The sequence below is a fragment of the Cervus elaphus genome, chromosome 9, assembly GCF_910594005.1.
Source record: "Cervus elaphus chromosome 9, mCerEla1.1, whole genome shotgun sequence".
Taxonomy (NCBI): Eukaryota; Metazoa; Chordata; class Mammalia; order Artiodactyla; family Cervidae; genus Cervus; species Cervus elaphus.
In genome coordinates this window covers 73,713,757-73,739,740 of record NC_057823.1, presented here as the reverse complement: position 1 = coordinate 73,739,740, position 25,984 = coordinate 73,713,757, and the positions used below count along the sequence as shown (strand labels likewise).

General features: G+C 36.6%; 1 protein-coding gene across 4 annotated transcripts in view; it reads left to right on the top strand.

Moving 5' to 3' along the window:
- Positions 1-25,984, top strand: part of GABRB2 (gamma-aminobutyric acid type A receptor subunit beta2) — a 273,763-nt gene that overhangs the window by 139,714 nt on the left and 108,065 nt on the right. For all 4 annotated transcript variants that reach the window (XM_043913472.1, XM_043913474.1, XM_043913471.1 and 1 more), the window contains exon 6: positions 2,830-2,912. In XM_043913472.1, the coding sequence (XP_043769407.1) occupies positions 2,830-2,912 (83 nt within the window). The remainder of the gene's footprint in view (positions 1-2,829; positions 2,913-25,984) is intronic.

Sequence of the window (25,984 nt, the reverse complement as noted above, 5' to 3'; positions counted from 1 at the left end):
TCACTTACACAGTCAGACATCTAGTTATGACTATCCCTCTTTATCCTATGTATGCCCTTGTACCTTTCATGTCTTTGGTGTTCATTCTATCAAAAAAAATTGATTTTCTCTAGTGTATCAAGATGAAGATTGTGTCTATTATTTTACTTAAATAGCATGAGAATTTATATGCCCACTAGGTAGCTAATTTTATTTCCTTTGATAATTTCTCTTCTACACAATACAGGTTCCTCTATGTTAGTGGTAATTCAGGTTACATCTGCATGTTAAAAAAAGACAGTAGACCAGTGAAAAATTTAGCCAAGTATCATATAACCAAAATAAATTGTCCTCTTTTAACCCTGAGCAAATGTGAATGTTAAAGTTTTATATAATTTTTAGAAATTATAAAATAATAAATTATAGACATTTGATCAGTCCCATCGAAAGCAGAAACAATCAGTTTAATAGTAGGGTAAATTCTTTAACTAGTTATGTAATTTAATAAGTAGATTAAGTTTTACTTACTGTTAAAAATATAAAATGAATCTCTAAAACATAAGACATATTGTAAGTTTTAAAAAAGAGAAATTATGCAATAAAATAATCCCCCAAATAAAAGATTTATGCACAACAAAACCAAGTGCTTGATTCTGTAATTCATGTATTTATCCTTTCAACAGATCCTTTTTGATTCCCTTACAATAAATAGAAAAAAGTCTGCTTTTAAGTAGCTTAAATTTTACTGGGAAAAATCATTCTTACAAAATAGAAATAAGCAAGATAATTTCAGATTGCAATAATTCCTTGAAGAAAATAAATAGCTAAGATGGAGCTTGAGTTAAGGCAGCCACTTTGGGTGGACTGCTTAAGAAATCCCTTTCAGAAGAGGTGATTTTTGAGATGAAGGACCAGGAAAATATAGGACTTTGTGAGTATCGGGGGTGGGGAAATTCATATTCTAGGCAGAGAGAACAGATGTGAAGACTGGAAATAGTGAGTGAGGACTTGGTATGAGATCAAACTGGGAAGAAAAGGTTAGGTTATTCAGGTAACAGTAGGTCATAGCCAAGATTGGGAATGTTTTGGAAGAGCCTCTAAAAATTTTGAAGAGGAGTGGTAGAATCCTATCTGTGTCTTTAAAATGTGTTACCATTGTATGAATAATAGTAGGGAGGCAGATGGAGAGACTGGGAGACCAAGATCTGTAGTAACATGGAAGTCGGGCAATGCGGCCATAGATGCTGAAGAAGGCAGATGGCTGAGGAGCTGAGGCAGAGAATCCTCCTGGTAAAGGAGACGAAGGAGTCCAAGATGAACAACAGTCAGAGGATACTCACTTATGACTAAATAGGAAAGCAAAAATTAGCAAAGCACGAACCTTAATGAAGCAGTAATCAAACTAAAGGGCAGGAACTACTTACATTAACTCAATTATGCATTTCATCCTACAACAAAGGAATAAGATGCTTAAACCTGACCAAGGAATCTCATAGATTCAGTCTACCTGGACTACTTGTCTAAGTAGTGCTCAAGACCTTTTCTTTTTTTTTTTTTCTTTTTGGCCATGAGGCATGTGGGATCCTAGCTCCCCAACAGGGGATCGATTCTGTACCCTCTGCGTAGGAAGGCAGATTCGTAACCACTGGGCCACCAGGGAAGCCCAGTGCCTGAGACCATTTAATGGAAAAGGTCTAGCTGTTGATTGTTTCTCTCAAGCTAGGGCTGCATTTATTTCTCTGTTTCCAACACACAAGTACAGTGCCTCTTGTAGTAGAGTATGCCAAAGTTCATCAACTTTAACACCAGTTTTTCCTCTTGGTTTTGTTCACCAGATGTACTCTTCTATATTCTTTACATAAAGTATTATATTACTTCGTCTGGAAACTGTTAAGTAATTATTATCGTTATTAAAATGCCCCCTTTTTACAGACAAAGAAGGTAAGGTTGGTTAGGATATATTGACCATCATGATGTATATCACAGTTTTAACGGGGCAGAATTAGGATTCATACCTTTGTCTGTTGTATTTTAAAGTGTACTTTTTCATAACATCATGTTGCCTTATTGATCAGAAACCATACTGATAAATCACTTAGGACTGTATGTTTTTTGGCTCTTTCTAGTATGTCTTCTATTGGTGAAAAGAGAGGTTAGTTAAAAATGATGACAGAGAAATATAAAGACACTGGAGACATATACATCTTTCCCTGATAAACTATAAAGGTACCGTGTGTTTTAAATGAATAATCCTGCCAACCAATAGGAGGAAACTCTCTAAAGGGCTATGAGAAAGATTATTCAGGACAGAGCAAATTAGGTGACAGATGAAAGACTTATTGTGTGTTATACTAACACACTTGCAAAGCACTGCACTCTGTATAGAAAGGTCAAAAATGATGGACCAAAGCTGAGATTGTTGGGAAATTTGATTGTAAGGTCTTGAGAAAAGGAGAAAACAAACAGGAGTGGAAGATTGAGAGCCACATTGATTTTCTCAGTCACCTGTCCTGCGTGTAAAATAGAGTCCTGGGATGGCCCCATTCCATCCCAAGAGCTTCTGGAGAAGAGAAACTGCCTGTTTAATAAATGCTTCCAGGTGATTTGGGGTACCAGGTAGGTAATGGACCAAATCTTGGGAGAATACTGATTTAGTACACTCTGTTTAATTTACAAAGCATCATGAGGCTCATCAAGGAAAATGATTATCCAAAGTTGTAGCACTCTTTTTGTTAGAGATTAGGCTAAATCAGGCTCCTTGAGACCCAGTGCTGTCTTCTTTGAGACTTAATTTTTCCAGCTCAGTCATGGACCAGCTAACAGCATGTATCATTGACATTTCTTTTCTAGAATTACAACCACAGCTGCCTGCATGATGGACCTGAGGCGGTACCCACTGGATGAACAAAACTGCACCTTGGAAATTGAAAGTTGTAAGTTTTTCTGAGAATCCATCTAGACTGCACTTGGGTTTAAGGTTCTCCTTGGGCATAAATTTCCTACCCTCTTTCATGTTCAGACCACAGTCCTGCAAAGTTTGTGCTAGCACGCCAAATTTGGTGGAGGGAGGCACTGGCAGTGTCTTCCTTCCATGATGCTGCCACCCTCTTCATCTCATCCTTAAATTCCAGGAGAGAAGTGTAGGGAAGCAGTAATTTAGCAATTAAAGGGAAATGCTAAGAGTCTGAAAGGAGACTAATGGTTATTTCGGGCATTTATTATATGGAATTGGTGCAGAGAGCTGCAACAGGGAAAATAGATGGAGATGGCAGGATGATACAAGATGCCCTAATTGTCTTTGCCTTTTACAAACATTATCTCTGCAACTGCAGAGTAAAGATGGCCTCTGAATTAGTTAACGTATTCATACATCGTGGCTCGGTGGGTTGTTTTCTCTTTCGAGAAACTATTTTCAGTGTCTAAAATGTATTTTATATTCTTGCTGAAGGCTTAATGATGAGCAAGTTTGATGCATGTATGTATTCTGTTTCCTGCGCTGACCTGTTTAGAGTGTTGGTGCTTTTTCTAGGCCACAGTTTCAGCATCCTTCTTGACAATTCAGCTACCTATACTTTTGTGTAGGCTAAAACATTGATTTCATAACCCATTACCATTTCAGAGGTTACACAGTGAGGCCATTTAAGGTGGAGTAGGACTTTGAATCTTTTTTTCTCTGCCAATTTTTTGTGTTGGTTTTATATTTCATTCTGTCAAACAATTGGAAGCTGATGATTTTATATCCAGCATTCTAAACAATGAGTAGCTTGACTGCTTTCCTTATACCCTCTGCCTTTCGGAGGAACTCAAGCTTTGGCAAGATGCAACTCTAAATCACTGCTTCGAGCAGAAATACAGCATTTATGACACATTCCTGGTATTTTTGCCCATTTCAAAAAATAACTTCGAGGGATAATTAAATTTACATGTACTTTTTGAAAGCCTGATTTCATACTTGCATTTCCAAATCATCATTGTTTTCACATTAGATCTTTGCTACAAGAAGCTATTTAATGAAATTGGTCTCTGGGATTTTGATCATTTGTTATGTAGATATCTTTCAAATGGCATTGTGTTTTCATAACTTATGATATAGTTTAGAGAATAGTGTTCCTCAAAGTTCTGATTCTTTGGTTGCTTCAAATAGTTGATGTAAGGATAATTTGAAAAAAGTTTGTTGCTATGTACTAATGAATTTTTGTGGTAAGAGCATTTTTTTGTGGTAGAATTTGACTGATATTTTATTTTTTTTTTTAATTTTTTATTAGTTGGAGGTTAATTACTTCACAACATTTCAGTGGGTTTTGTCATACATTGATATGAATCAGCCATAGATTTACACGTATTCCCCATCCCGATTCCCCCTCCCACCTCCCTCTCCATAATTATACATGATTAAAGGATTTGTACTGGTATTATTTCATTTAAGCCTTTCACAACCCTCATAGGTAAGTAAACAAGGTCTTTTTATTTTAAAAAATACTGATGATGCCTAGTAAATAACACAATCAACACCCAAGTGTTTCATGTCGTGTAGTTCTGGCATGAATATTTAAAATTAACATGATAGATAATTCCTTAGACTTCTAGAAGTTTAAGTTTTATAGAGAGGCTTTTATCTATCTTATTTCAATTTACAATTACCCTGATAAATGATAGAGATTTTTTCAACTTTTTTGAGAAATAATTGACATATTGTCAATTGATATAATTGACATATGACATTATGTGAGCTTAAGATGCACCATGTAATGATTTGTTATGTGTATATATTACAAAATGATCACTACTGTGAGGTTATTTAAAACATTCATTGCTTCAAATGGTTATGAGGTGTGTGTGAAGAACTTCTAATATTTACTCTCTTGTCAACTTTAAGTACATAGTACAGCCTTATTAGCTATAGTCACCATTCTGTAGATTAGATACTCTGATCTTATTCACCTTATAGCTGAAAGTTGTACCTTTTAACTGTTTCTATGAGTTCTTTTTAGATTCCACATGTAAGGAAGATCATACAAAATTGGTCTTTCTTTCTCTGACTTACTTCCCTTAACCTAATGCCCTCATGGTTCATTCCTATTGTCACAAGCGGCAGGATTTCCTTTTCATAGAAGAATAATATTCCATTGTGTATGTGTGTGTCACCTTTTCTTTATCCATTCATCCCAACAGTAGACATTTAGGTTAACTCTATGTCTGGGCTGTTGCAAAGAGTGCTGTAGTGAACCTGGGCATGTAGGAACCTCTCAGCAATAGTGCCTTAATTTCTTTTGGATGTGTATCCAGAAGCAGGATTACTGGATCATATGGTAGGTCTGCTTTTAATTTTTTGAGAAACTTCCATGCTGTTTTCCATAGTGACTATACTAATTTGTATTCTCGTTAGTGCACAAGATTCCCTGTTCTTCGCATTCTAGCTAGCTAGCACTTATCTCTTATCTTTTTTTATGATGATGATTCTGGCAGGTGCGAGGTGGTTATTCATTTTGGTTTTGATTTGCATTTCCATGATATAAATTATTTTGCATGGGTTTTCCAGTTTTCCCAACACCTTTTTTTGACTGAGACTTTTCTCTATTGATTGTTCTTAACTCCCTTGTCAGATATTAGCTGTCCATAAATGTGAAGGTTTATTTCTGGACTCTCAATTCTGTCCCATTGGTCTATGTGTGTTTTTATGACAGACCCATTCTGTTTTGATTACTACAGCTTAATAGTATAGTTTAAAATCAGGAGTATGAAATCTTCAGTTTTATTATTCTTATTCAAGATTGCTTTAGCTACTCAGGATCTTCTGTCATTCCATACAAATTTTAGGATTGTTTGTTCCATTTCTGTAAAAACTTCAGTGGAATTTTGGTAAGTGTTGCATTGAACCTGTAGATGCTTTGGGTAGTGGACATTTTAACAATTCTAATTCTTCTGACTCATGAACATAGAATATCTTTCCATTTATTTTCATCTTCTTAGTTTCTTTCTTCAGTGTCTTACAGATTTCATTATACAGATTTTTAATGTCCTTGATTAAACATTCTATATTTCTAAGTATTGTGTTGTTTTTGATGCTATTATGAATAGGATTGTTTTCTTTATTTCATTTTCTGATAGTTCATTGTTAGTGTGTAAAATTGCAACTGTTTTTTTGTATGTTAATTTTGTGTACTGCAGCTTTTTTGAATTTGTTTTCTTGCAGCTTTTTGGAAATCTTTAAGGTTTTCTATGTGAAAGATCATATCACCTGCAAATAGAGACATTTTTTTCTTCTTTCTAATTTTGATATCTTTTCTTTCTTTTTCTCTTTCTTGATTGCTATGACTGGTACTTCTAGTACTGTGTTGAATAGGAGTGGTGAGAGTGGACCCCTTATTTCTGATCTTAGAGGAAAAGCTTTCATCCTTTCGTCCTTGAGTGTGATATGAACTGTGAGCTTGTTATATAATAGCCTTTATTATGTTGAGATACATCCCTTCTAACCTAATTTGACAAAGGTTTTTATCATGAAAAAAAATGTTGATGGTTTTTCAAATGCTTTTTTTGTATCTGTTGAGTTAATCATATGATTTTTATCTTTCATTTTGATTTGCGTATGCTGAAACATCGTTGCATCCCAGAGATGAATCCTACTTGCTTATGGTGTATGATTTTTCCAGTGGGCTGTTGAATTTGGTTTACTATTATTCTGTTGAAAATTTTTGCATCTATACATGTCAAGGGTATTAGCCTGTAGTTTTCTTTTCTTGCAGTATCCTTGTCTAGCATTGGTGTCAGGGTAATCCTGGCCTTGTAAAATTAGTTTGGGAGCATTCTTTTCTCTTTAATTTTTTGGAGGAGTTTGAGAATAATTGGCATTCATTCTTCTTTAAATGCTTGGTAAAATTCACCAGTGAAAACATTTGCTTCTGGACTTTTGTTGGGAAGTTTTTCAATGCTGATTTGATCTTCTCACTAATAATTGGTTTGTTTTTATTTTCTATTTCTTCATGATTCAGTCTTAGTAAATTGTATGTTTCTCGTAATATATCCATTTCTTCTAGGTTATTTAACTTACTGGCAAGGTTGAACTTATTGGCATACAATTGTTCATAGTAGTCTCATCAACCTTTGTATTTTTTGGTATTAGCGGAAATGTCTTCTCTTTCATTAATCATTTTGTTTATTTTTGCCCTTCCTCTTTTTTTCTGGGTTAGTCTAGTTAACAGTTGTCAATTTTTTAATCTTTTCAAATACCCAGCTCTTAATCTTGCTAGTCTTTTCATTTATAATTGTTTTCTTTTCATTGGTATCCTGTTCTCTATAGTGCCAACTTTAGGCCTAGATTTTTCTTCTTTTCCTGGTTTTTCAAGGTAGTTTATTTTATTTGAGAACTTTATTTTTTTTTTTATTCATACGTGTGTTTATAGCTGCGAACTTTCCTCTTGGAATTGTTTTTGTTGCATTCCATAAGTTTGTTATGTTGTGTTTCTATTTCGTTTACTTCAAGAACTGTTTTATTTCTCATTTGGTTTGTTATTTGATAAATTAGTTGTTTAGGATTGAGTTGTTTTATTTTCATGTGTGTGTGAGTTTCCTGTTACTGATTTCTAGTTTCATACCATTGTGGTTGAAAAAGATACTTGATATAATTTCTATCTTATTGAACTTGTTAGACTTATTTTATGACCTAGCATATAATCTATATTAGAAAGTGTTCTGTGCATGCTTGAGAGGAAGCCGTATCCAGTTGCTGTTAGGTGGACTGTCCTGTATGTCTGTTAGGTCCATTTGTTCTATAGTATTGCTCAAAACTACTCTTTTGTTATTGATTCTTGGTCTGGACAATCTCTCCATTGTTAACAGTGGGAAATTGAAGTCCCCAGCTATTATTGTATTCCTATTTATTTCTCCTTTTAATTTTGTTAGTATTTCCTTTATATATTAAGGTGCTGTGATGTTGCATGTATATTTACAGTTTTATATCTCCTTGATAAATTGACACCTTTATCATTATATAAGAATCTTCTTTGTCTCCTGTGAGCATTTTAATTTAAAGTCTATAATGGATGTATTAATAGTTCTATCTTTACAACTACAGAAAGACAGTACAGGAAGTAAAGTGATTTGCCCCAGTTTATGCACCTAATGATTGGCACAATTAATCTGTAGTGATGTGGCAACTAGATTTTGTATGAAGTAGATTAACAGGAAGATCCCTATTTTAAAAACTGAGAAAATAGTCTATCCTTAAGAAGAATTGGAGTGCATTCATATTTCGTCAGATAGCAAATCATTGCTATAGAGAATAAGACATAATGTTTTATTAGTAATTTACAAGATGTTATTATAAGTAGGTAGTTAAGCAGTCTTATTGAAACAGGTTTAGGATCCTGTCTTTTAAACAACTAACTTGAAGTTGATGCCTGACATTTCACCTCATTTATTATTTCTTTCTGTTAAGCAAACTCTAGATACTCATCTGTTCTCTCTCTCCCCGCTCCCCTTCTCCTTACTTCCCTTCCTTCCTCTCTCAAATGCTAATGAGCCTAATAGTTGCATTACTAAATCACTGTCACCTGTCTCCATATCAATAATTAATATATTGGTTCCATTCCAGACAGAAGGATGTAACTTGATTCTGGGAGGCTTGGAGTAGGAGCATATTAGGATTGAGTTTATTGTTAATGCATTCATGCTTGTTTCCACTCAATAGTTTCTTCATTCATTAAGTATTAATTGAGCACTAATTATTTACCAGGTATTATTGTAATAAACTCGTGAGACATACTGGTGAACAAAAGACAGTATCTCTGTTTCCCTTTATTATGATGAGGAAGATAAATATTGTTTAAATATGTATGTGAATATAAAAGCCACTTTAGTGAAAAGTGATACCAAGATGAAATATTTAGTTCTTTAAGATCTTAAAGGAAGATTAAGGCAAGCCCTGAAATAAAGTGCTGAGGAATCTAGAAGGTCAGGATAGTCTGTGCTTACTTTACAACTTTTCTTAAATTTAGAGGAATGGAGAAGCTCTGTAGAACAAATTGGATTTGCTGAACTAAATGGGACCTAATAATAATTATCACCATGTAGTCAGTGAAACTTATTTGTCAAATAAAAAGGAGAAATCCATCTCCAGGTGTTTAGGTTTTGGATCCAGGTCATGCTATGTGCCGGTCAGTATTTCAGTAGATATACATATAGAATTAAGAACTTAGAGAAAAAAGAGAACATTGTGTTTCTCCACACCTAAAGTGAAAATTAGTGACACCTTATGTCAGTAGGTTTAAAATACCTCCTGTCATGGAGGAAATGGTGATCAGATAGGGTTTTGAGCTCTTGGGGGATGGTGGATGAGAGGACATTCACTGAATCTAAGTGCCGTCTGGTATGGTTCTTCAAACTCATGAATCAGGGCACTTAACTTTTTTTAAGCTGTGGTTTCTCATCTGTATAATATTTTGATACCTTGTTGTGATGAAATAATCAAAAGGGAGATCTTTGTTTAGTCCTGGTTTTTCCATCAGTAGCAGCTGTTCTCATTATAGCATCATTATTATCATTATTAAATTATGCCTGGAATATTATGCTCAATTAGAGGCACAGCATTTTAAGAAGGATATTTAGCAACCGGAAAACCAAATATGAGTGACACATAAACCATGGAGTTTGAAGAACCAGTAGCAGAAAAAAGTAAAGGAGAGGCCTATTTCCCTTGAAGAAGGGAAGCTAGGAGAGAACGGATAGCAGTGTTTACACAGATAGCTATTTTCCAGTCACCACAGACTGTCCTCTTAAAAGAGCAGACTATGTCTGCCCTAAGGGCAAAACTAGACTAATGGTAAAAGATGCCAAAAGGCAATTTTTTTTTACTGAAATATATATGTGTGTGTGTGTGTGTGTGTATAAGAAGTTCATAACAATTGCAGCTGATAAAAAAATCTGGTAGGTTGCCATGTGTAAAAAAAATCTGGTAGGTTGCCATGTGCTATAAAACCATTTTCTAGGAAAGAAGGAATTCTTGCATTGGGCAAGTGGTGGGATTAGATGATTTCGAAAGAACTCTGGGTTGATGTTTGCTTGTCATCAGCAAAAATATGCAGGACTTTAGTTAAAGGACAATTAAGACATCACTGGTTTATGTGAAGATGCAGATCCCACATGCATATACTTTTGGGAGCAGTGCTGTTTAGGAAAGATGAAAATCACATCCCTGCTAAGATTTTAAGTAAAATGATGTGTGTGTTTTGTTGATAGTCTGTTGCCATGTTATTTCTTTTCTTAGATTTTCCTCACAAGAATACATTTTACAGTTGTGTCTGAGAGCAATAAGTCTAAGACCCCCACATTTTCCATCTTTAAAATAAATCTAGAGCCCCCTTGGGGCTTTTGATCAATCTTATTAATGCTCTAAGAAGCATCACACAGAAGACAATTTACATAAGCATGTATCTGTGTCTGTGCAGATAGTGGTGTTAAATAATGAAGCTAACGAGTATTTTAGGTGATCTTCAAATTATTTCAAATTAGAAAGATATTCTTGTGACATTCCAATAAGGCTGTCATAATATTTTTCAAGGGGAAAGCAAAGAACGTTACAGATGCTCCATGGTGTCATTGAATACAAATTTAATTTGAATTACTGTCCTATTTTTGTATTTTCTTGAATTTCATCTTGTGCTGTGGAAGTGCAGGGTTTTTCTTCCAGTCCTTATGGTGCGGAGTTACCTTGGTAGATGAGAACTTCATCTAACAATTATCAGTTCCATGTGACCACAGAAAAGTACCAGGATGTGTATATAGACTCTGACACATTATGCAGATATTATCGTGACCTTCATGTATATCTGGACTTTAAGGCTTCTGCCCTTCCAATTCTTCCACCATTAGAAGAGTAGTGACTTGGATATTAAGGGTGCGTCTGTTTTTCAAATTTATTTTATTGAAGTATAGTTGATTTAAAATGTTGTATTAATGTCTGCACTATAGCAAAGTACTTCAGTAATACATATATATATATATATATGTTATTTTTCTTATTCTTTTCAATTATGGTTTGTTACAGGATATTGAATAGAGTTCCCATGTTATACAGTAGGATTCTGTTTATCGATTCTGTATATAATATTTTGCCTCTGCTTATCTGAAAGTCCCAATCCATCCCTCCCCTACCTGCCTACCTCTTGACAACCACAGGTCTGTTGGCTGTCTGTGAGTGTGTTTCTGTTTCACAGATAAGTTCATTTGTGTCATATTTTAGTCTCCACGTATAAGTGATATGATGTGGTGTTCGTCTTTCTCTTTCTGTCTTACTTCATTTAGTATTATAGACTCTAGGTCCATCTATACTGCTGCAAATGACAGCATTTAATTCCTTATGGCCGAGTAATATTCCATTGTATATATGTGGCATATCTTCTTTACCCGTTCCTCTGTTGATGGACATTTAAACTTCCAGTTGATGGAAGAGAGTTTTGTTAACGCTTGTTTTATGTTCATGGTGACATCTTGTGCAGCTTGCAAATGATATGGGCATTTTTCCTAGTGGAAAAGGAACTAATTAAAAGCAAAAAGAACTTAGTACTTAAGGAATATTAGAAGTATTGTACAGATTATAAGTCAGCCTTTGAGCCAACATTACAACCATTCAGGATATCTGTTTTGTAAGATATCAGTATCTGGCAAATGACTGTTTTTCTTCTCTTAAATACAATCAGTTGTAAGATTCACTGTTACATTAATAAGAATACTGAAATTCTACATTGAATGTATTCACCTCTTGGTATTATATACTGACTTCATAACTTCTAAAATATAAAAGGAACATCAAGTGCATTAGAATTGAAGAAGTATAAGAAATATCTTCCCCTAATTGCAAAGGAATCCATTATTTTATTATTCCTAAGTGGACAAACCAAAAAGAAGCAAAATCCAGTGTTATCAAATTAGTATCTGTCAGTCTCACTGGTGAAAATCTACCTGCTTGCTTCATTTTCCTGAGCACACCGTTAGACTGTTTTTCCATGGCATACAGTGTAAAGCAGTTTATGAGTATGTGTGTGCGTACATAGTGAGCTTCTCTAGTGGCCCAGCGGTAAAAATATATGCCTGCCAATAACTGCCAACATAGGAGACTTGGGTTTGATCTGTGGGTAAGGATGATCCTCTGGGGATATGGAAATGGCAACCCACTCCTGTATTTTTGCCTGAAAAATCCCATGGACAGGGGAGCTTGGCGGGCTATGATCCAATGGAGTTGCAGAGTCATATATGACTTAGTGACGAAACAACAGTAATAACAATGTGTACTTTAGTACCTGCTGGCCCAAAGGGTAGAGTGTGGGTAGGCAGTGATCAAGACTGCCACATGAATCAACAGGTACCTTTGTAATTTAGAGTTTTTAGATACAGAAAATTGAAGCAGAAACATTTTAGCAGTAGACACAATGCTTTATTAGATTTTTGCTCTGTAATATTGAAAGGACATCAGTATAAATAATACATGAATTCCCTGGCTTCCATACCTCAACTGTATTAACCTGACTTACTAATTAAATGAGCTCAGAGCCCAAGAGCTGCTCACCCCTCTGACCATGCACAACTGTGAGTTTAGGCATGCGTTGGTCCAGGCTCAGCTTGAAACTCAAGGAACAGCAAGGAGCAATTACAAGCAAACTGATTCTCATTATGGGTTGGTAAATGTGAAACATTTCCTTAAAAACTAAAAAAGTTCCAGAGTCCCTCAGGATATTGAGTGTTGGATAAGACTTTGCTCAGAAACTAACATTGTATTATATTTACCTTCCTGAGAGTCAAGGCCACCTTCTTTAATGTTTCTACTGCTCATTTAGTTCTTGCTTTGAAATTATCCATTAGGGTAAAAAGTACAGTTTCAGGGCGCACTGTATATGATAACTCTTTCTGTGGCAACCTCCTGGAGGGGAGGTAGTAGGGGGTACAGACTTGTTAACTTGGTTTTCCTTTAGGCTCAGGAGCTGTGTGTTAGTCACTCAGTTGTGTCCTACTCTTTGTGACCCCATGGACTATAGCCTGCTAGGCTCCTCTGTCCATGGGATTTTCCAGGCAAGGATGCTGGAGTGAGTTGCCATTTCCTTCTCCAGGGGATCTTCCCCACCCAGGGATCAAAGCCGGGTCTCCTGCATTGCAGGCAGACACTTTACCATCTGAGCTACTAGGGAAGCCCATAGGCTCAGGATAGGTGCCAACAAGGCTGTCATCCTCTGAAAACTGTCTCTTCTTGGCTGAGCTTCATTTTATACTTGATCCTAATTAAGTGAAAATGCCACATTGGTGACTTTCTTAGCATGTTTAGTGAAGGCTTGAAAGCACTTTGTGAAACCTGATGCGAACATCAGAAGCCAGAGGCATAAATACACCCACAGACTTTCCCTGAACCCTTCCCAGAAGACTTAATGTGGTGTGTGTTTGATAGCTGAAGCCCAGTGAATTGCAGTTCACACTGACTTTTCTCACATCCTCCACCTGGCTCCTTATGTTAGCAGTTGAAGATACGTTCCTTTCAGTAGGCTTTCAACACTGCAAACCAAATGCCTCTCTACTCACAGTAGCCTCCAGAGCCTATCATCTATCCCTTAGCCCATTTCCACTGTGGCTGGTACCACGATTATTATATTTATTGTCTTCGTGATCACCATCATCTGTAATCGTAACTGCCATTTGTTAAATGCTTACTTAGTGCCAGGTGTGATTTTGTGTATACACAGGCATTAGTCAGTCAGTCAGTTCAGTCACTCACTTGCGTCCAGTTCTTTGAGACACTATGGACTGTAGCATGCCAGGCTTCCCTGTCCATCACCAACTCCTGGAGCTTGCTCAAACTCATGTCCATCAAGTCGGTGATGCCATCCAACCATCTCATCCTCTGTTGTCCCCTTCTCCTCCTGTCTTCAGTCTTGCCCAGCAACAGACATGATCTCCCCCAGATCTCTCATGGAGCAGCTGCTAGTACTATGTCCTCTTTACAAATGAGGACATGATGCCTTGGGGAGGTTGTGTAATTTATAAAGGCCACACAGATAATCAGGTAAAAGTCTAATTGAAGAAAATATAAACTCTCATGTATCTACTTTAAGTGGGAGACTTATTTTACTTATGGAATTCTTGGGAGGAATAAAGAAACAGACTCTAGGCTATGGTTCCCAAAATCACAACTCAGCCCTGCATTGGCAAGGAATCTGCTGCTCCTGCCAGGATAGTGTGACTCCTACTGAGTCAATCTTCATGACCCAAATAATCACAATGGTGTGATCACTCACCTAGAGCCAGACATCCTGGAATGCAAAGTCAAGTGGGCCTTAGGAAGCATCACTAGGAACAAAGCTAGTGGAGGTGATGGAATTCCAGTTGAGCTATTTCAAATCCTAAAAGATGGTGCTTAAAAGTGCTGCATGCATTATGCCAGTGAATTTTCTAAAACTCAGCAGTGGCCACAGGACTGGAAAAGGTCAGTTTTCTATCCAATCCGAAAGAAAGTCAATGCCAAAGAATGCTCAAACTACCGCACAATTGTGCTCATCTCACACGCTAGTAAAGTAATGCTGAAAATTCTTCAAGCCAGTCTTCAGCAATATGTGAACCATGAACTTCCAGATGTTCAAGCTGATTTTAAAGGCAGAGGAACCAGAGATCAAATTGCCAACATCCTCTGGATCATCAAAAAAGCAAGAGAGTTCCAGAAAAACATCTACTTCTGTTTTATTGACTGTACCAAAGCCTTTGACTGTGTGGATCACAATTCTGAAAGAAATGGGAATACTGTTGTAGCTGCTAGACCAAAACCAGCTGCCTCTCAGGCTATGCTGTTAAGATAGACATTTCATGCCCTACCTCTCTCTACTCAGTTCAGTTCTGAGTTCAAGTCTCTAACAAGTGTATCTGATTGGTAGAGCCTGGATCAAATTTAGAACTATAGACAGAAGTGATTCTGGAGAATGTAGTAAGTTATTATCCAGGATTGAACAGTGTGTCTAAGCAGAGATTTGAGCCCAGATATGCCTGATTTTGAGGGCTTCCCAGGTAGCGCAGTGGTGAAGAATCTGCCTGCCAATGCAGGAGACACAAGAGACATGGGTTTGATCCCCAGGTCAGTTACAAAATGGCAACCCACTCCAATATTCTTCACTAGAAAATTCCATAGACAGAAGAGTCTTGCGGACAGCAGTCCTCAGAGTCGCAAAGAGTCAGACATGACTGAGCACTCACGCATGCATGCCTGATTTTAGAGCCTGTATTTCTAGTCACTATATGTTTCCTTGTTTATAAGCATAACAATATTAATACATTTCTCTTTGTACTGTAAATGATTTATTTGTAATGATTCTGTACTTTTTGAATCCTACCTCCTAAATTATACACTTTCAGTAGACATTTGTTACTGCTTTGACTGCCTCATATCTAAATACTATGTTTGAAGAATCCTCTACATTTTGAGACACAGCACAGCTCCCATAACAAAAGCCAAAATAATGCCCAAAACTCATTGTCTAAGCTTCCCTTGCACCTAGAAGGTAGGTGCAAGACTACGACACTACCAATTATATAACTTTGAATTGGAAACCCATGCTTTAAGAACCAGGGACTGTGGAAAATCCACCCTAAGAAAAGTAGGAGCCTTGGCAGCTGATGGGAGTAGAATCTCAAGGATGTATGTCAATGATGTCCACGTGAGGACTGCACCACCTCTACCACGGGGGTGGCATTGATAACTGAACTGGTTCTGCTGTATGATTTTGGACATTGTTCTTGATTTCATAGCTCCCACACCTACATTGCTGATCTTCTATAAGCTGTTAATTATCAGTTTAATATTAACAAATGCCTTTCTATTTAATTTAAACCAAGTCAGTTTCTGTTGCTTGCATCTAAGAACCTTGATTGCTATGCTTCTTGAAGGAGGGGTTACATTTTGTGCCATCCTTTATCTCTTAGATTTCTTTGCAAATAACAAGTAGTCAAGAAATCCTTCACTAATTTGATTCATTTATTTCACCAAAGCTTATTCTAGATCTAGATCCTCCCAAAACAAAATAGTGGATGTAGGAATTCCCAAATATATCTGTTCCTCTATTGGGGTTTATCACCCTCCTTGCTCCCTAGCCATTTGGCATGTGATTTTGGGCTACTTAAATGAAAGTATTAGGGACTTTATGTGAATTTTCTGTGGTCATTTTTGATAGGTGTGTGTGTGCTTAGTCGCTCAGTCGTGTCCAACTCTTTGCGACTCCGTAGACTATAATCCACCAGGCATCTCTGTCCATGGGGGTTCTCCAGGCAAGAGTACGGAAGTGGATTGCCATGCCCTCCTCCAGGGGATCTTCCCAACCCAGGGATCAAACCCAGGTCTCCCGCATTGCAGGTGGATTCTTTATCATCTGAGCCACCAGGGAAGCCCAGGAATACTGGAGTGGGTAGCCTATCCCTTCTTCAGGGGATCTTCCCAGCCCAGGAATCAAACCAGGGTCTACTGCATTGCAGGCAGATTTTTTACCAGCAGAACTGACTACCAGGGATACCCTTTTGTTAGGTAGGTAGATAGATAGACAGATAGATAGATAAAATTTGTTGAGCATTTACTAAGTACTGAGTGCCTTGCATTCATTGTCTAATTTTTTTATGCCAACCTTTTGAGAATAAGAGATTAAACATAGGTCACACACTGAGGTATGGAATCAGGATTCAGTCCTAGACAGTCCATCCTCAGGGACCTTATTCTCAATAAGCATAAGCACCCAGCTGTATCTGCTTTAAAAATACAAGGAAGATAATGTGGAAGTCAAATGATCACTAGTGATGAAATTGGACATTACATTAAACTATATTAAAATAGGAAGTTCTAGTCCCATTCAGTCCCTGTTATTAAGGGAAGTTTTATATCCTATTGGTTAAGTGAATCTTAGTATTAATATTATAATATTCATAAATATATCAACAACCTCTTAAACCAATGCTAGTGGCTTTGTTTCTCTTTTTTTCTGATAAACAGAAGATTTTTTTAAAGATTTATTTCTCACTAAAAGCAAGCCGCTCATTGTTAGATTAATTGATTTCAAATGCTTTTTTACCACCTTTAAAAATAATTATTATGGATATATGTTCTGAAGTATTTTGTTTGTATATAAGCCTCTGACATAAAGTATTGCTCAAGTCCAAACTTAATGAAATTTGCAGCGAAATGACAAAAGTTAGCACACAGAAATGGGAAAAATGAGATTGAACTGGCGTTGAGTAATAATTGTAGCTATTTTGAATTGCAGTTGTATCAGAATCACTTAAAATATGAGAAGACAGAGAGTATTATAAATCACTTATATATGCAAAAAAGTTGTTACATGCATATATTTTTCCAATTCCCCTTTCTCTTCCTAGTTCAGTTCAGTTCAGTTCCATCACTCAGTCATGTCCAACTCTTTGCAACCACGAGTCGCAGCACGCCAGGCCTCCCTGTCCATCACCAACTCCCGGAGTCGAGTTGGTGATGCCATCCAACCATCTCATCCTCTGTCATCCATCCCCTTCTCCTCCTGCCCCCAGTCCCTCCCAGCATCAGGTCTTTTCCAATGAGTCAACTCTTCGCATGAGGTGGCCAAAGTATTGGAGTTTCAGCTTCAGCATCAGTCCTTCCAATGAACACCCAGGACTGATCTCCTTTAGGATGGACTGGTTGGATCTCCTTGCAGTCCAAGGGACTCTCAAGAGTCGTCTCCAACACCACAGTTCAAAAGCATCAATTTTTTGGTGCTCAGCTTTCTTCACAGTCCAACTCTCTCTTCCTAGTACTTTTAAGTAAATAAAGGTCTTCCTAAGTGGCTGCAATTTTCTAGTGTGAAGATGTATTAGCAAAATGTTCCTTAAAATGTAAAAAAAAAGACCCTTTTACGATTTGAAGAAATATATGCAATGTAATACTAACAACTACTGCTTGAAATGTCATTTTGTGTGGATTATTTTAGTTTAGCCTTATATATTAATAATCTCTTAATCTTAACAAGAGCCCCTTGGTTAAGTATAGTGTTATCCCCATTTTACAGATTCAGAAACTGGGCTAAAGAATTTAAAACACACATCCTAAAGTGGTGAGATTGGAGTTCATTTAATCCCTAAAGTCTAATTGCAGGGTCTGATAATTTAACCATAATCATGGTACTTATTCATTTAGTTACTAAAAACAATACAGGTTTATGAACACAGCTTCAAACTGTAACTGATATTCAATTAAACACATACTTACTGGTATCTTACTGGGATTGGGTTTTGGAAACCATAAAAAGAATTGGAAGAAATTGTGTAAAAATAAGACTTTCAAGAGCCAACAAAAGGATTTATTGTAAGCAAAAGGGAGTTATAATTCTTATTGTAACCAGTTCTCTTTTCTGAGAAGTATGAGACCATGAGAATGTTTAATCAGGTTTTCCAAAAAGAAAAAAACAGATAATCTGCCCAATTCTCTTTTGCTAAGTATGAAATCAATGATACTCTAGAGCAGTGAGAAATCTTCAGTCCCTATAATCACTCAGCTCTCACATATTAAAGTCCCAGTGGGCCGGGATCCAGCCTCAACACCAGAGGAGTGGATGGGATTTGCTTAGACTCCATTTGGTCCTCTGCTTCCTTACACAGCAAATCAAAAGTATTACTTTTCCAGACCTTATTTCTAGTAGTTTAAGGGTTTTTTTTTTTTTTTTTTTTTTTTGGTTAACCATTATGGGTATCTTTAACTCTTATCTCAAAAATATGAGAACAATTTCTAAAGCACAATATGCTACATAGAAAACTGTTGTCTAAAATATCCACATAAATAAAGAAATTATTTTTTTTCTTTTGTTTTGGCTATGGAATGCAGGAAGAGAAGGTCAGAGAATAAAAACTTCTTTTTGAAAAATTCTTTCCTAGACTTTCACAAGTTTTCTCAAAGAAGATGCATTAGTAATTATTGTATTCTTGCAAATCACATTGAGTTGGTGATAATTACCTCTTGATGACTGCAGGATAGAAGTATGAGGGAGAAGTGAGCAGTCTGGGCTCTTCAGCTTTACCTGAGCTCCAGAGAAAGAAGTCGTTGTGTCTGTACCATTTTTCAGTAGCCTCAGGACTTTTTAGTTGCTGTTCTCTTTGCCTGGAATCCTTTTCCTTCGTCCTTTGCTTAGCTAACTTCTAGTCATCCTTCAAATCTAAAGTTAGATTTCACTTCTTAGGGTCACCTTCTCTCATTTCCCCATCTCAAAACATCTGTCTCATTCTTCATAGCAGTTGTTGCAATTGTAGTACCTATTTGAATTATTTTGCAATCAGTGTCCACCTTTCTTTATTGACTGTAAACTCTATGAGGTGAGCTATGTGTTGATTTATTTTTTTTAATCATTCTGTGCAAAGCATCCCAAAACCAAGAAGTATTTGTTAAATAATTGATGGGTAGATGGGTAGATGAATGTTTAGATGAATAAGGAACAGCCAATTCAAACCATATTTATCACTTGCTACATTCAGGGAAATCTGTTCTGTTTTACACTCAAACTTGGGGCATCACTACCTTCTCAAATTATGAAAACAAGTAAGAGGAAGGAAAAATAGAGTTCATGTGTTTAATTAAGCTAGAAGCTCTCAGAATTTAAAGTATACCATTTCATAAAGAAATTGAGTTTCAACCATTAGCTGGCCCCTTCTCAGTCTTACTAAAAATGAAGACTAAATAGCCCTTCAGTGGATGGTCATGTATTTTTCCCTTCATTATAGTATTTTGGTGGATTATATTATTGATTTGAACAATAAGCCAACCTTACACTCCTGGGATAAGTATTACTTGATCATAATGAATTGTCATTTTTATGTTATTGATTGTGATTTTCTAATTTTTTAAAAAGATTTTTGCTCCACCAGGGTACTGAACTATAGTTTTGCATTTTGGGAAATGTCTTTGTCAAGATTTGGTAGCAGTTATGTTGGACTAAGATATGACTGAGGATGGTGGTCCCCATTCTCCATTTCCTTAAAATGTTATGTCCCATTAACAAATTTTATGACCATATTAACCATATCACAGTTTTATATAAACTTGAAGTAAAAATTATGAATAATGCACAAGAGTAGCTCTGCTATCCTCATATCAACTCACTAATACAAATTTGTACTATAAAGTTATTGATCTAACTTTAGATCCACTTGGTTCTCTGAGTTAGCTTTCATTTCACATTCCAATCTGTATGATTATCCATAGAGTTTCCTAAAAAAAAGGTGTTTCTAAAAGTGAAGTTTGAAATAATAAGAGCTAATATATATTAAAACTCTGTATGTCAGTCAGTGTTTTGAATTTTTATATGAAATAAACCTGCACAGTACTGTTTATAGGCCGCTTTTTAGATGAGAAAACTGAGGTACAGAGAAGTTAAGCTATTTGCAAGTTAAGCAATAAGCAAGTTTTACAGAGTAGTGGAGTCAGAATTCGGGTCCAGGCTATTTGGTTCCAAAGTCTGAGCCATTAGCAGCCACTCTATCACCACAATTTTACTCAAGGAGCATGGTATTTGGGGTCAGGAGACCGAAGTTGGAGCCATTGACTGGTGCCAGAAATCAACTAAGTTCTCCAGAGAGGGGAAGAGTTAGACCAGGGAGTCACTAGATGTTGTTTTAGTTAAAAATGTAATTCTTGTTTACTTGGATGTCTGAGCATTTCCATATGCAGAAGAGGCAAGGGGAATCATAAATGCTGTCACATGGACTTTTTGTCAAAGTCCTAGATGAATATTTTATTTGTCTGAGTAAGTGACAGACCTAGAGATGAGTGCAACTCTGACTGCCTTCGGAGTTAAAATCTCTATCAGGTTTCATTAAGGGCATGAGACCTAGACAGGCACACAGGGCCCATGATTAGAGGGGGACTCATGCTCTGCTATCACTGTCCTGAAATTCTTAATTTGTGGGAAAGGGACCCCTCATTTTAGTTGTGCACCCCACAGATGGTTCACCAGTCCTGCCCTTAATCCCTCTGCAGTAATCTACAGCTGCTGCACTGATAGCCCAAGGTTTGGCCCGGAGATGCTTCCTGATGTGGGAATATGACCTGTGATTCAGCTCCTTCTTAGAGACCACTAGTGAATCATCAGTGAATGCTGAGTCTCTTTGTTTGATGGCCTGTTCTCTATTGTTTCTAGCGTTTTAGATTCTGGAAGAACAGTTTTCCATTATATCTTATTGCTATCTGCAGCCAGTTCTATGGGTCAGTGCCTGTTATCTTCCTAATGGTAGAAATAATTGTAACATGTTTACTTACATCTTGCGTACATAAAATGAAAGGAAGAGACTTTTCTTGTGTTGTCCCAGTTTTCTCTCTGGGCACAATATCTAATGCTAATATTATATATTCATTGTTGGCTATAAAGTTAAGCTCTCTATGCCATGTAAGAACTCAGAATAATCTAGAGAAAGGTCTTTTTCTATCCTGTGAAACTATTTGACATTCGACTTATTCTTACTCCCACCACTCCACCCTGGGAGAATATCTCAGTGATTAAAGAAACTAAATGAAAATTGTTTTGCAAAAAGTCTACCCTACTAATGCTTCTTTGATATCACAGATTTTTTTAAAACGTGTCTTGTTAAGTTGACCCACTATTCTCACCAAAGGAAAAGAGGGCATGGTTTGCCATTTTATAACATATGCTCCAGCTTAACTAAGTTAGTTGAAGCAAACCTGTCAGATGCCAAAGTGTAGAGTATTAAAATCTCAACAAAATGTCAGGAGAAATGGGAAAACTGGTGAATTTAAGAAAATCTGTCATAAAGATTGCATTGCATGTTTCTTTCTGCCTAACTTGAGGTGACATATGGAAGTTTAAAAATATAACCTAATGATGTGCCTTTATGGTAACAAGTTTATATAACTTAATTGCCACAAAACTGTCATTGCTGGTTAATTTATTAGAGTAAAAGTATGTTGTGTTCTTAGAACTTATCTGGAATGAATTCTGGATAGCAACACTGATGGTCCCTGAACCATAAATTTTCTATCTTTGACACTTATTTAAAACCTGAGAAGTTGTACATGGTTAAATGTGGGTATAATATTCTGAAATGTCTTATTTGGAGGCCTGGCATGGATGCAAGAACTTAGGTGAGCTCAAGACAGTGCAGAGAGCCTTCCGTTATGGAAGAAGCCTGTACTTAAAGGATTGGGAGTGAAGAAATACAGACTAATCAGTCCAAGGATTTGATCTTTTATGGGACGTATTACCCGTCATCTTCCACCCAGATACTTTTTTAGCTCTTTTTGTTTGGAAATAACTTTTGATTTACCGAAAAGCTGCAAAGGTAGTACAGAGTTTCGTCATGTTTTTCACCCAGCTTCACCTATTGTTAACATTTTTCAAAACCATGATGCATTTTATTAAAACTAAGAAATTAGCAATGTTAAAATCCAGTTGACCAAACTAGTCTTTATGAAAGGGGCTTTTCGGGTGGTGCTAGTGGTAAAAAATCCACCTGCCAGTGCTGGAGACATAAGAGATGCATGTTCTATCCCTGGGTTGGGAAGATCCCCTTGCTGGAGGAGGAAATGGCAACTCACTCCAATATTATTGCCTGGAAAATCCCATGGACAGAAGAGCCTGGTGGACTACAGTCCACGGGATTGCAAAAGGTCAGACATGGCTGAACAACTGAGCATGAACATAAGTCTTTATTAAGATTTCACCACTCTTTCCACTAATCGCCTTTTTCTGTTTGAGAATCCAGTCCAAATGTGGCATTTAGTCATCATGTCTTGATTCTCTTTTAACAGTCTTTTCTCAGTCTTTTGTTTCAAGACCATGATACTTTGAAAGAATACTGATCAACTATATTTAGAAAGTCCCTCAACTAGAGTTTATCTCATATTTTCTCATGATTAGCCTGGTCCATCCACATATTTAATTTACTTCCTTAAGAAAGTACACAAAATCCAGCAGAGCTGACTCCAAGAGGAGGAAGAGCCAGGCTATATTGAGATATTTCTGTTAAAGAAAAATTATTGTTGTATAGTTGCTTTACAATGTGGTATTAGTTTCTACTGTAAAGCAAAGTGAATCAGCCATACATATACATACATCCTCCCTTTTTTGGATTTCCTTCCCATTTAGGTAACCACAGAGCACTGAATAGAGTTCCATGTGCTATACTGTAGGTTTTCCTTAATCATCTATTTTACACATAGTAGAGTGTATGCATCAATCTCAATTGCCAATTCATCCCACCCCTTCTTCCCCCTCTGCTGTCTGTACATTTGTTCTCTATGTCTGTGTCCCTATTGTCTGCTTTGCAGATAGGTTCACCTGTACCATTTTTCCGGATTCCACATATATGTGTTAATACTTATTTTCCTCTTTCTGACTTACTATACCCAGTATAACAGTCTCTGTGTCCATTCATGACTCTACAAATGACACAGTTACTTTTTTATGGCTGAATAGTACTCCATTGCATATATGTACCACATATTCTTTATCCATTCCTCTGTCAGTGGTCATTTAAGTTGCTTCCATGTCCTGGCTATTGTAAATAGTGCTGCGATAAACATTGAGCTACATGTTATCTTTTGGAATTATTTCCATGTAAACAGGTAAAAGTCAATATGATTAAGCTAGACTAATTATTTATTAGTTTGCATGTTGGTAGTAAGTTTATCACTTGGAAATTTATTTTATAGTAAACTTTCTTCAAAGGATAATAATACCAAGTAATATGTGCCAGACTCCTTGCTTAATATATGGTGCCCAATTTTATTATCAAAACAACCCTATGAATTAGACAATATTATTATTGTTATTATCACCATTCTTATCTTGGAGTATAGGAAATTTAAACTAAAGAAAAGTTTCATGAATTTCCCAGTAGCACAACTTGTAATGCTTGTGGAATGCATCCTTAAATATATGTCCCTCTGACTCCAGAGTCCATATTATTTATTTGTTAAGCAGTGAAAATTTAGGTCCTCTGTAATTTGTTCCTCCTTCTCTGAGAGTAGCGCATAGAAAATATTTAATCAAGAGCTATTCCAGAGACCTTTTTTTTTTTTTTTTTAATTTTTTTATTAGTTGGAGGCTAATTACTTCACAACATTTCAGTGGGTTTTGTCATACATTGATATGAATCAGCCATAGATTTACACTTATTCCCCATCCTGATCCCCCCTCCCATCTCCCTCTCCACCCGATTCCTCTGGGTCTTCCCAGTGCACCAACTCTGAGCACTTGTCTCATGCATCCCACCTGGGCTGGTGATCTGTTTCACCATAGATAGTATACATGCTGTTCTTTTGAAACATCCCACCCTCACCTTCTCCCACAGAGTTCAAAAGTCTGTTCTGTATTTCTGTGTCTCTTTTTCTGTTTTGCATATAGGGTTATCGTTACCATCTTTCTAAATTCCATATATATGTGTTAGTATGCTGTAATGTTCTTTATCTTTCTGGCTTACTTCACTCTGTATAATGGGCTCCAGTTTCATCCATCTCATTAGGACTGGTTCAAATGAATTCTTTTTGACGGCTGAGTAAAATTCCATGGTGTATATGTACCACAGCTTCCTTATCCATTCATCTGCTGATGGGCATCTAGGTTGCTTCCATGTCCTGGCTATTATAAACAGTGCTGCGATGAACATTGGGGTGCATGTGTCTCTTTCAGATCTGGTTTCCTCAGTGTGTATGCCCAGAAGTGGGATTGCTGGGTCATATGGCAGTTCTATTTCCAGTTTTTTAAGGAATCTCCACACTGTTTTCCATAGTGGCTGTACTAGTTTGCATTCCCACCAACAGTGTAAGAGGGTTCCCTTTTCTCCACAGCCTCTCCAGCATTTATTGCTTGTAGACTTTTGGATAGCAGCCATCCTGACTGGTGTGTAATGGTACCTCATTGTGGTTTTGATTTGCATTTCTCTAATAATGAGTGATGTTGAGCACCTTTTCATGTGTTTGTTAGCCATCTGTATGTCTTCTTTGGAGAAATGTCTGTTTAGTTCTCTGGCCCATTTTTTGATTGGGTCATTTATTTTTCTGGAATTGAGCTGCAGGAGTTGCTTGTATATTTTTGAGATTAATCCTTTGTCTGTTTCTTCATTTGCTATTATTTTCTCCCAATCTGACGGCTGTCTTTTCACCTTACTTATAGTTTCTTTTGTAGTGCAAAAGCTTTTAAGTTTCATTAGATCCCATTTGTTTAGTTTTGCTTTTATTTCCAATATTCTGGGAGGTGGGTCATAGAGGATCTTGCTGTGATTTATGTCGGAGAGTGTTTTGCCTATGTTCTCCTCTAGGAGTTTTATAGTTTCTGGTCTTACATTTAGATCTTTAATCCATTTTGAGTTTATTTTTGTGTATGGTGTTAGAAAGTGTTCTAGTTTCATTCTTTTGCAAGTGGTTGACCAGTTTTCCCAGCACCGCTTGTTAAAGAGGTTGTCTTTTTTCCATTGTATATCCTTGCCTCCTTTGTCAAAGATAAGGTGTCCATAGGTTCGTGGATTTATCTCTGGGCTTTCTATTCTGTTCCATTGGTCTATATTTCTGTCTTTGTGCCAGTACCACACTGTCTTGATGACTGTGGCTTTGTAGTAGAGTCTGAAGTCAGGCAGGTTGATTCCTCCAGTTCCATTCTTCTTTTTCAAGATTACTTTGGCTATTCGAGGTTTTTTGTATTTCCATACAAATTGTGAAATTCTTTGGTCTAGTTCTGTGAAAAATACCGTTGGTAGCTTGATAGGGATTGCATTGAATCTATAGATTGCTTTGGGTAGAATAGCCATTTTGACAATATTGATTCTTCCAATCCATGAACACGGTATGTTTCTCCATCTGTTTGTGTCCTCTTTGATTTCTTTCATCAGTGTTTTATAGTTTTCTATGTATAGGTCTTTTGTTTCTTTAGGTAGATATACTCCTAAGTATTTTATTCTTTTTGTTGCAATGGTGAATGGTATTGTTTCCTTAATTTCTCTTTCTGTTTTTTCATTGTTAGTATATAGGAAT